The sequence below is a fragment of the Sinocyclocheilus anshuiensis genome, unplaced genomic scaffold (assembly GCF_001515605.1).
Source record: "Sinocyclocheilus anshuiensis isolate Anshui unplaced genomic scaffold, SAMN03320099.WGS_v1.1 scaffold579, whole genome shotgun sequence".
Classification (NCBI taxonomy): Eukaryota; Metazoa; Chordata; class Actinopteri; order Cypriniformes; family Cyprinidae; genus Sinocyclocheilus; species Sinocyclocheilus anshuiensis.
Window position 1 is genome coordinate 1,364,263 of NW_015551075.1, and position 12,544 is coordinate 1,376,806.

The 12,544-nt window shown below is 35.1% G+C and overlaps 1 protein-coding gene across 1 annotated transcript in view; it reads left to right on the forward strand.

Moving 5' to 3' along the window:
- Window positions 1–12,544, forward strand: part of LOC107662322 (cell migration-inducing and hyaluronan-binding protein-like) — a gene marked incomplete at its 5' end in the record, with an annotated part of 73,373 nt that overhangs the window by 52,486 nt on the left and 8,343 nt on the right. Inside the window, 6 exons of the mRNA XM_016452308.1 lie at window positions 1,179–1,214; window positions 1,503–1,658; window positions 5,329–5,509; window positions 6,953–7,168; window positions 8,002–8,213; window positions 11,806–11,991. Of these exons, the coding sequence (XP_016307794.1) occupies window positions 1,179–1,214; window positions 1,503–1,658; window positions 5,329–5,509; window positions 6,953–7,168; window positions 8,002–8,213; window positions 11,806–11,991 (987 nt within the window). The remainder of the gene's footprint in view (window positions 1–1,178; window positions 1,215–1,502; window positions 1,659–5,328; window positions 5,510–6,952; window positions 7,169–8,001; window positions 8,214–11,805; window positions 11,992–12,544) is intronic.

Consider the following 12,544-nt stretch of genomic DNA (forward strand, 5'->3'; position numbering starts at 1 on the left):
AAATTCAAAATATTGGAGAGGGTTTTTTTCACCCGGCCCCTCCTCCTCAGACTTGACGCACACGCAGGTTGCCAGATTGACAACACCAACAGGAACGAGCGCACTTGACGATGATTGATATGAAATACGCTGTTTTTTCCGCCAACTGGCAACCCGGGGTGCCGAAATACAATTGGGTAAACTGGCAGTGGGCGGGTTTCACAAACCAAAACAGAGACCGACATTCCAGCCCGTTCCGGCACATTTTCAAAGGAGAATAACTGACTGTAGCATTGTTTTTCAGATAAACAAGTATGTTAACTTAGCATGTTTCTTAAATATCTGCAAACATATCATGGTATTTTATGCTTTAGTAGAGTCAAAAACTTACATACAGCACCTTTTTAATCTTAAATTTTCCACTTGCATTTATGTCATTGTCATCTTCTTAACAGCATATTTTATTTTTTTATTTTTTTTTTTCATATACAGATGGGACGTTTAATCTTAAATTTTCTACTGGCATTTATGTCATGTCATCTTCTTAACAGCATATTTTATTTTATTTATTTTATTTTATTTTATTTTTTATATTATTATTTTTTTTATTTTATTTTAGTTTAGTTTCATATACAGATGGGACGTTTAATCTTACATTTTCCACTGGCGTTTATGTCATCTTCTTAACAGCATATTTTATTTTATTTCATTTCATTTCAATCCAATCCGAGCCAGATGGGACATTTAATCTTAAATTTTCCACTGGTATTTATGTCATTGTGTGACATTTATGTCATTATGGCTTCTTCTTAGCATTTTATTTTATTTTATTTTATTATTTTATTTATCCAGATAAATGTTTACTATCTCGTTTAACGAATGAATGAATCTGAATTCATCATACATGCACCAAATATCACTTACAAAATGCAATGTCCACTGAAGGGCTTCATTAAAATTGATGATTTAAATGCACTACATTTTTCAAATAAAAATGATTTGCTTGTGAGGGATTTAACATAGCTTCAGTAAAATAGCTACAGTTGGCAAATACATTCTCATTCTTTTGTGCATCTCTGACAGATCTATGACTTCAGTCATGCTTGTGAGTCAATTGTGATTGTCTGCACTCTTGAATCTGTTGAGCGTTATTGCGGTGTGCATGCGGTCAGCATTGACATGTTCTTAATTGCACGCAGGTTCGCTGATAATGGAATCGGCCTGACTCTCGCCAGGTAAACTCGCTAATCACCATTTTTCCTTTATTCTACTATTTTCTTTGCACACATTTCAGCAGTCTAAAAATGAAATGTGTTCATATTTGCTGAATTCATTGTAGTGCCTGTAATTGGAAAATGCCTTATATGGGCAACTTCTTAAGATGCAGGGAAGGAGTCAGGGCTTTTGTGGGAATGTGAAAGTAATTTATTGGTGAGAACGCAGCAGAGATGTGGTGTATATTTTCAAAAGGTGTGGATTCGCACCCTGTTTTTCTCACTTTGTGCTTCTGTGTTCGTGCGTAGTGGAGGAACCTTCCCGGATGACGACGGCTCCCGTCAGGAGGTGAAGAACTCTCTGTTCGTGGGAGAGAGTGGGAACAGAGGGATGCCTGACTTGAATGATCAATCCTGGGGTCCGGGCGGCCCCGATCATCTCGGCAGGTCTCTGCCCAGAGGAGTGTGAGTGTTGTGAACCCCAGTTTACCATTTATCTTGTTTTTGCACTTTAAAACACTATTTACAAGTGTTGTGAATGCTTGGAAGTGTGCACTAAGGTTTCCAGGGAAACATTTGTTCATTTCGGTGGTTTTGCAAAGAGAAAAATCACTCCGACCTTGGTTTTGACTTTGACCTCTTAATGCCCACATTTTTCCCAGAAATGTCTTAAAGGTGCTGTAAGCCATTTTTGTAAAATGGCACTCAGAAAATATGCCCATTATCTGACAGATATCACTGAATTAGATGTCCTGAGATATCACAGCTGTCATAGAAATGGTGAACTGAAATATATATTTTTTTAATACTGAATGAAATAATTACAAATGGCAAAAGGGTGATAGTGCCTTCAGCAACTTATGTTGCCCAAAGGCTTAAGTGAGTTGTCAATATGAATCTGCAATTGAAATCAATTTACTTCTGTTAATATATGTGCATATATGGTATTTATATGCATCAAGATCCATGGGGAATTGATTGGATCATGAAAAGTGGGATGAGATGGGTTGAAATATTCAAAATATCAAAAAAGGAATAATGTGCACTGTTTTCTCTGAAGTAAGATCATGAATATGTATAAAAGGAATAGTTCATCCAAAAAAAAAAGTACTCACCCTCAGGCCATCCAATATGTAAATGAGTTTGTTTCTTCATGGGAACAGATTTGGAGAAATGTAGCATTACTTGCTCAGCAATGGATGCTCTGCAGTGAATGGGTGCCGTCAGAATGAGAGTCCAAACAGCTGATAAAAACATCACAATAATCCACACCACTCCAGTCCGACAATTTGTGAAGTGAAAAGCTGTTTGTAAGAAAGAAATGAATCATTAAGACGCATTTTTAATGGCTAAAATACAAGTCCTTTATCCATAATATTGCTTTCGCAAGTTAAGTCATCTTGTCTGAATCAGGAGTGAAATATGCGCAGATCAAGGACTGATTACAAGCAAAAACAGTTCATAAACAAACATCTGGGTGGATTTTGATGTGAGAGGACAACAGGGGATGGACTTTTTCACTGGAGAAAACATTATTATGGATTATGGACTGAAAGCTGCCTTAGCCGGAAGCAAAGTTTTAAAGTTAAAATGCCTTAATGATATATTTGTTTCTAACAAACATGCATTTTTTCTGCTTCACAATATGGACTTGTAATAGATGGACTGGAGTGGTGTGGATTACTTGTGGATTCTTGTGATGTTTTTATCAGCTGTTTGGATTCTGACGGCACCCATTCACTGCAGAGCATCCATTGATGAGCAAGTGATGCAATGCTCCCTTTCTCCAAATCTGTTCTGATGAAGAAACAAACTCATCTACATTTTGGATGGCCTGAGGGTAAGTAAATTTTCATTTTTGGGTGATCTATTCCTTTCAGAAAGTAAAAAAGTACATTTGGACTTCACTAAAGGTGAAGTGTGTAGTTTCTGCAATAAACTAAATAGCGGAAATAAATAGCTGCAAGCCATAATCAGTGGAATCCAGTCAGTAGAGGAAACTGCTGTAAAGATGAAATATGCTTAGTGAGTTCTGTTTACAATTGGGAAGAAATCAATCCAGAGTTTCAGCTTTTACTGTTTTCTCTGACGTCTCAGAGCAATTTATCACTAGACTCCTTTATACCTGACAGGGCTTGAGGATTTCATGTGCTTGACTTTCATCTGTAATATTGCAGCTCAGCACCAGTCACTTTATATTCTTCTGCTCCTATAGAAAATGCTGGATTTTGTGTGGATGTGTACAAAAATTGAATGCTAAAACACTTTTACCACCATCTTTATTGCACCCATGAGAGTCAAACTGAAAAAAAATCTCTCTCTCTTTCTCTGAAAAGTGTCAGGTGCCTTCTTTAAACTTCAAGCATTATTATTTTAGATTGTAGAAAATAACTTTAATTTGACAGTTCAGCCATCACTGTCATTTGAATTGTTCTCTTAAAAGAACAGCCATTTGTAGAAAGGATAAGCCACATTTGAAAGGTAAAGTGGCAGCAAATAGATTTGCAAAAACAATTGATTCAAACAAAATTGCAATTCTGTGCCAGTTGGGATTTATAATTCACTACACATTTATAAAGTCTGCACATGCAAATACACTTGTCATTTGCATTGACAATCTTGCATTTTAATGAATACATTTAGAAAAATGCATCTGTTTAATTTTTGCAAACTTATACTGGCTATTCAAAGATGCTATATAAAAAAATCACCATCTGATAAGCAGTTGATGAGAAGAAAATAATGATAAAACAACTTACAGGGCGAAACTTATGGGTCCTTTGGGAAAATTTGTCACTCATAAGAAGGACTGAAGTTTTAAGCTCAGACAGGGCAGCGGGCGTTTGAAATATAGAAAATTTAACCTCTAGTTGCTAGGCAACCATACATCCCATCCATCCTAAAATGCAATTAACCCCAGACTCTTCATGCATGCCAAGTTTGGGGAGTTTGCACCGCTGGGAGAGAAAGTTATAGCTGTTCAAAATGAGGAAGAAAATAGTAAGAAGAAGAGCCACTTCATTCCTTATGACTGTTTCCAAACCCACAAAGATCATATGTTAGTCTTTTCTGTTTTGTTTAAATAATAATAATAATAATTATTATTATTATTATAACAGTAAAAATGTCTCATTAAAAAAATTTTTTCAAGACAAGGCAAAAATGTATATTGTATGAATGCACAAGTCATTATTTTGTTATTCAATACAGGGGAATTACTGTTAACTAAAACTATGAAAAACATTTTGGTTCATTGAAATAAAGCTGAAACAAAATAAAATATAAATATTAGATAGAAAAACTAAACAACAATGAGAAAGTGTGCATTGGCAAATACCTGAAATAAGTTTAAGTTGAATCACTAAAATTACTAATTGGAAATAAGTATAAACTAAAACTAAAATGAAAATATATGTAACCTAAAGAAAAAATGAATAAAAATGACAAAAGCAACAAAATTACAAAAAAATGAACTATAATTACAACTGATAATATAAAAATAAAAGCTAATTCAAAATATTATTATTATTATTGATAACAACAACAACAACAGTAAAAAGTCATCTCAAGATTTTGTTCTCAAGACAAGGCAAAAAATAATATTATGAATGCATAAGTCAATATTTTTGTTATTAAGTTCACTGTTATTATCATTAAAGCAAAACTATTAAAATATTTTTAATTGAGATAAAGCTGAAATAAATCATCTATAAATATTAGATGAAAAACTAAACAAAATTATAATGTTTTCAATAAAATAAGTTTAGGTTGTATCACTAAAATTACTATCTAAAGCTAAAAATAAACTACAGCTTAACTAAAAAACAAAAATAAAAATGAATTAATCAAATTAATTAATTAATTAAAAATGAAAAGTACATAACAAAATTATAAAAAAAATTAGAGTAAAATTAAAATTAGAAGCTAATTCTAAATATTAGAAAACACTAGTATATAATACAAAAATTTAAAAAAAATACCCTTTTTAATTTCTGTTGATTTTGTAAATGTTTTTCTCAGTTCATATTTGAAACTATCCACTGTACTTTGCATTACATGGAGCAAATGTCTCATCCTGGATGTTGTTTGATGAGTGGAAACCAGTTCACGGGTGTCATTGCCCTCTGCCCTGCAGGGACTTCCCCATTCGTGGAATGCAAATCTACGACGGACCAATCAACATCCAGAACTGCACTTTCCGTAAATTCATCGCTCTCGACGGGCGACACACCAGTGCTTTTGGCTTCCGCCTGAACAACTCGTGGCAGAGCTGCCCGAACAACAACGTCACCGACATCACCTTCGATGATGTGCCGGTAATCGAGCGATGTCCGGTATCATCCAGATCTTTGTGACCCCTGTGACAAAATATATGTCAGCAGCACTCATTGTGCTGTGAGCTATTCTAGGAACTCTAATTGATTTTGTGCAGGTTGTCAAAGAGGATTATAACATTTTAGAGCGTCTTCTCACTGACAGAGGTTGTCCTTCCTCTGGTTATAATCACCTCTCTCCCACCCTCCTGTCACTTCCAATAGTCAGATATGAGGCTTCATTGGCTGCAAGGTCTAAAGCACAGATCTGATTGTGTGGCCATACATACTGTACGCCAGAAGAAATATTTTGAACATTGTTTATGATGATATATTTGGTCAAGTATATACTGTATACTTGCTATAAGTGGACAGCATTGCTTTAAGATATTTCTATGTGAAAGCAACAAAGAAACATGTTGTCATTCATCCCAAACAAGTCAAGGCAGAGAACTAATATAAATGTAACAAACTGTTTATGGTTGCCGAGCAACATTGCAGCTTGCCACAGTAATATAGAATTTAACAAACGTGAGAACACACAGATGTGAGAATTAGTAGCAGCTTTACACATGGCTCATCCAATCAGAATTTAGAGTCATAAATATTAACATTTTTGCTTTATAGTGTTTAATTAACCAGAATATCCAAAAATAAGCATGACTAAATGGCTATTTAATTTACTCTAATGTTCACAATTTTGGGGTCAGTATGTTTTTTTTTTTTTTTAAGAAATTAATACTTTTAATCAGCAAGGATGCATTAAATTGATCAGATGTGACAGTGAAGACATGTATGTTTTAAAAGATTTCTATATTAAATAAATACTAAAAATCTTTCTGTTGATCAAAGAATTCTGACAAAATGTTGTATATTTCTTGAAGAGCAAATCAGCATATTAGAATGATTTCTGAAGGATCATGTGACTCTGAAGACTGGAGTAATGATACTATATATTTTGAAACATTTTAGCAAATATATTTTTTATCATTTATTGCATATCTTGAAAAAATATAAATATAAATAGGAAATTAATATATTTTGAAACATATTTTAGCAAATATATTTTTCTGATTTATTGCATATCTTGATTTTTTTTTTTTTTTTTTTTTTTTTTTTTTTTTTGCTGTATTTTTGATTAAATAAATGCAGCTTTGGTGAGACTTTCAAAATCATTAACAAAATCATACTGACCCCAAAGTTTTAAATGGTACAGCAGGTGTGAATATATAAATAGATCATGTAAAATATTCTCAATTAAGATGTTTAAATGTAGGTTAGATATGTGTCCGATTTAGAACCAAATTTGTTGGTCCAAATCAAATGCCAAATCAGTTTTCAGATTTTGTAACAAAAATTGTTTTCAGAGAATACAAGCAAGTCATTTATAAACAATTTCCTAATTTCCCATGTTTACCATTCCCTTGTCTCCAATCGTGGCTCTAGATTACTTCACGCGTGTTCTTTGGTGAACCGGGCCCATGGTTCAGCAAGATGGAGATGGATGGTGACAAGACAACCATTTTCCATGACATCGACGGCTCGGTGAGCGAATACCCGGGTGCTTTCCTGGTCAAAGAGGACAACTGGCTCCTGAGACACCCTGATTGCATTGACATCCCCGACTGGAGAGCTGCCATCTGCAGTGGGCACTACGCCCAGGTGAGTCTGACCCACACCCTCCTATTACTCCCAAAACATTCCCATGTCTGGTGCCAGCAGCCTTCATTCGGCCAGTCGGGACACAAGCATCTACACCAAGCGGCAACCTCCCGCTCTCTCTCGTGAAGCCAACACGGAAGTGACTTAAACTGTAATTCATCAACTGGCCGCTAGAGGCTGGCTGCAAAAGGGAGTCAATCCCATAGACTCCCCATGTTAAAATGCCCAACTTTACAGCAGAAAAAAACATGTTTACAGCCTGGTTCAAAAAATAATTTTGGTCTATATAGCTAATTTTGCCCTTCATGACAACTGTGAGGGGGTTGAATTTTTTTATAAGTCATCCGTTTAAATTATATTAAGCCTTAAAGTTCTGCATAATTAAGGGCGTGGCCACTTGAGTGACAGGTGGATTGCCGCTGCTGACACCACCGTCGAGCTAGGTGGGCGTGGCTTCAGCAACCAGCTCCTGCCTTTTTGCCCATTTAATTTTGATTTTGCCCATTTTCGATGACGCACTGCCAAGATGGCGACGGCCGGCTCCGCCCACTTTGAGCTTCAAAAACGCTCCTCAGAAATCTACGGGTGACGTCACGGACACTACATCCATGTTTTTATACAGTCTATGATCTACACGCAAACAGCTGCACCTTGTTCAGTACATTCCAAGAACTTGTGTTTACTTTCTCTGACAAAGCCAGACACCTGGTTAGTCTTCTTTGAAATTTGTTTCCCGAGAGAAAGGCAATCAACCTATCAAAGCTGTCAAACACTCAAAAGGGTTTTTTCACGTGCACTTAAACACCATGCAAAATATTCTGCCCCACCTCCAGATTTACATCCAGACCCGAAACCCAGCCAACCTTAACATGAAGATGGTGAAGGATGAGTATCCAGACAAGCCGCTGGAGCTGGTTGGTGCTCTGGGAAAGAGGAACCACTACCAGCAATTCCAGCCTGTAGTCATGCTGAGTAAAGGATACACCATGCACTGGGACCAAGCAGCTCCTGCCGAGGTCACAATCTGGCTCATCAACTTCAACAGGTCAGCGAGCGATCGATTCCATTAACTGAGCACTGCAGTGATTGCGTATTTTTGTAGGCCAACCGAGAAGCTCACATCACCCTGGTTCCCTCAACAAAAACCCAATAGGATTTTTCCATTGGATTTTGGATTACTGCAGAATATAATGTCTGTGACCAACAAAAGCATGAGATTCTTAAATATTTTGGTCCATAATCTTCACAAATTAGTATAACGTCCAGCCTAAATACAATCACCACAAGAGTTAAACGTAGACTATGAACAAATTACACCACGGTCACATGACTTTATCATCACCATCACTAAGCTTCTGACAACTTGTTCAGTCTTTATTAAAAAAAAATAAACTCCTTTCCTGAAGACATTATTCACCACAGACATTATTTCAGGCATTTAACCAAAAAACCTCAGGACGATGGAACTGGAAGGGATAAAATGCATCTCGTTTCTGGGTTTTGGCCTACAAAAATACGTCATTTCTGCAGCACTCTATAGTCTTGATAGTTTCCACTTCGCTCAGGTTCAAGCTTTTTTTGTTGACGAAATTCAGGGTGAATTTATCATCTTCAATAATTAATATCTGTCATCAACAAGAGAGCAGCTTTAGGGTCTCTCAGCAGCTTTCCACCAAAATAAAAAAGCTAACGTTTGAAAAGCAAAGAAATTTTGACTATTGTAAATGATTACTATTATAAATAATAATTGTTATTAAATACTTATTTTTATTTTTCAGTACTGTTGCAATAGTAGTATATTTCTTTATTGATGTGTTTAATTTGTACAATTTAAATAATAAAATAAAAATATTATTTGGAATATGAATAATAATAATATATATTATTATTATTAAATAAATGCAGTCTATTTAATTTTTCCATTTATTTTACAGTACTATAGTATTATTGCAATAGTAATATATTTATGTATTGATTTGTTCAAATTGCGTAATTTAAATAATAAAATAAAAATGTTATTTTTAATAATAATAATAATAAGTAGAAGTAGTAGCAGTATTGTATAGTCATATTGAATTCCTTCTATTTTGTCCTTAGCTGATCACATGTATGTTTCATCTATAACAGCCCTGCATAGACAGCTATAAGGAATTTGGGGGCGGGGCATTCTGTTTGGCCAAGCAATGGAAGATTGGAGGAGTGCTTAAGACACCAGACAATATTTTTGTGCCATCTGAATATGTATATGAGGCCTTTGGGTGTAAATGCAGCCTAATAGACCTGTCGCTATGTCATTAATTATAATAAAACCACAATATTAACAGTAAATCATGGAAATTACTCACTGCTCTTGGCTGGATGATTTAAGTAGATGTAATGAGCTCACTAAGATCAAATGTGAACACTAATTTAGACAAAAAAAACTGTACAGGTGAATTTAATAAAAAATTATCTTGTCAGTAAAACTCCAACATAATCACTATTAATGCATTATATTATTACAGTAATTAATATATATCATTGTGAATGTGATTGCTTCATTATTAGTTTCATTTCTGAATGTTTACTTGAATATTTTAAGCACTGTTTACTTCATTTGTCTCTTAGTAATTTAAATTAATTTGTTTCTTTGTTCTTTGTTTAATTACCGACTGTTTATTTGTCTTGAATAATTACTTTGAAAGACATGAAGCAATTTTTACTTAATTAAGAAACAGTTAAGAGCTGCATGCTGGTTTTTTTATATATATATTAATAATTTACTTTTTAAATTAAGGATAATCCAATATTTCATGAACAGGTGAGCATTACACATAAAAGATGTGCACACTTATGTCAAAATAGCTACATTTGTAACAATGATAATCAATTATATTTAATAAAATACACATCTTGCTTTCCAACTAATCCAGATCCTCTGAACCAGGACTATTGCGCCCCCTAGTGACTGATGCTAATACTAACACACTACGCAAGTCTGTCAGTCTCCAGTTAGCATGCTTTACTCATGACGGCTTTGTTGTTGCTTCATTTACAGAAATGACTGGATAAACATGGGTGTCTGCTACCCAAAAGGCACAGAGTTCACCATAATCTCTGACATCCACAACCGCCTCACCAAAGAGACGAGGAAGACCGGGATGTTCATGAGGACCACTCAGAGAGAAAAGATGGGCCACTCTCACCAGACGAGAGGATATTACTACTGGGAGGAGGACACTGGGTAAGAGCAGATGTGTCAATAACAGCTGGCTTCATATAGTCTCTGTGCGACACTATCCTCACTCCTGTCTGCCGCTGCAGGTGTGGTGGTAGTGAATGCAAAAAGATGTCATACCAAATAGAAATGGCCTTTTTTATTGATAAGAATAGTTGAGAGAAGACAGGAAATGATGCAGAGAAGTGTGGGATCAGGATCAGGATCAGGAAAAGACGACCCAGAGTCAGTGTTGGTGCATGTGTACAGTAGGTCACCAAATGCAATACTGATAAATTGAATCAGTACACAAATAATTGAGTAATCAATATAATTAAATTGTTTTAAACTCCTGTCGACATATTTTAAAACATATATATGTTTTATATGTGTGTGTGTGTGTGTGTGTGTGTGTGTGTGTGTGTGCGCGCGCGTGCGTTTATGGGTTAGATAGCGTACTGTTGCAATAGGTTGTCCCTTCTATAACAGCCCTCTATGGATAGACAGCTGTAAGGAATTTGGGGGCGGGGTGTTCTGTTTGTCCAACCAATGGAAGATTAGAGGAGTGCTTAGAACACCAGCCAATATTTTTTGTGTCATTTGAATATGTATATATTCAAGGTCCAAGGCCTTCGGGTGTAGATGCAGCCTAATAGACCTATCGCTGTGTCATTAATTATAATCAAACCACAATATTAACAGCAAATCATGGAAATTACTCACTGCTCTTGGCTGGATAACTTAAGTAGCTGTAATGAGCTCACAAGGATCAAATGTGAACACTAATTTAGGCCAAAAAAACTGTACAGCTGTATTTAATTAAAAATCTGCTTGTCAGTAAAACTCCAACATAATCACTATTAATGTATCATATTATGACAGTAATTAATGTATATCATTCTGAATGTGATTGCTTCATTATTAGTTTCATTTCTGAATGTTTACTTGAATATTTTAAGCACTGTTTACTTCATTTGTCTCTTAGTGTTGTAATTAGTTTCTTTGTACTTTGTTTAATTACAGACTGTTTATTTGTCTTGAATAATTACTTGTAAAACATAAGCCAATTTTTACTTAATTAAGAAACAGATAAGAGCTGCATGCTGTTGTTTCTTTAATTTTCTTTGTTGATATTTATATTAATATTTTACTTTTTAAACAAAGGATAATCCAGTGATTCATGAAACGCTGCCAGCATAAAAAAGCATTACACATAATGCACACTTTTATGTCAATCCCAGATTAAAATAGCAACATTCATAACAAAGATTATCAATTATATTTAATAAAATGCACAGCATCTTGCTTTCTAACTTATCCAGATCCTCTGAACCAGGACTATTGCTCCCCCTAGTGACTGATGCTAATACTAATACGCAAGTCTGTCAGTCTCCAGTTAGCGTGCTTTACTCATACAGCAGTGTTGTTGCTTCTTTTCCAGAAAGGACTGGATAAACATGGGCATCTGCTACCCTAAAGGCACTGAATTCACCATAATCTCCGACATCCACAACCGCCTCACCAAAGAGACGAGGAAGACCGGGATGTTCATGAGGACCACTCAGAGAGAAAAGATGGGCCACTCTCACCAGACGAGAGGATATTACTACTGGGAGGAGGACACTGGGTAAGAGCAGATGTGTCAATAACAGCTGGCTTCATATAGTCTCTGTGCGACACTATCCTCACTCCTGTCTGCCGCTGCAGGTGTGGTGGTAGTGAATGCAAAAAGATGTCATACCAAATAGAAATGGCCTTTTTTATTGATAAGAATAGTTGAGAGAAGACAGGAAATGATGCAGAGAAGTGTGGGATCAGGATCAGGATCAGGAAAAGACGACCCAGAGTCAGTGTTGGTGCATGTGTACAGTAGGTCACCAAATGCAATACTGATAAATTGAATCAGTACACAAATAATTGAGTAATCAATATAATTAAATTGTTTTAAACTCCTGTCGACATATTTTAAAACATATATATGTTTTATATGTGTGTGTGTGTGTGTGTGTGTAGCTTATATTAATATTGATATTAATATATTATATTATACCTTTAATATTTATTTGCAATTTATATTAATAATATGTATATTTTAATAAACATTTAATTGTAATTGTTATATATATATATATATATATATATATATATGTGTGTGTGTGTGTGTGAGTGTGTGAGTAGAT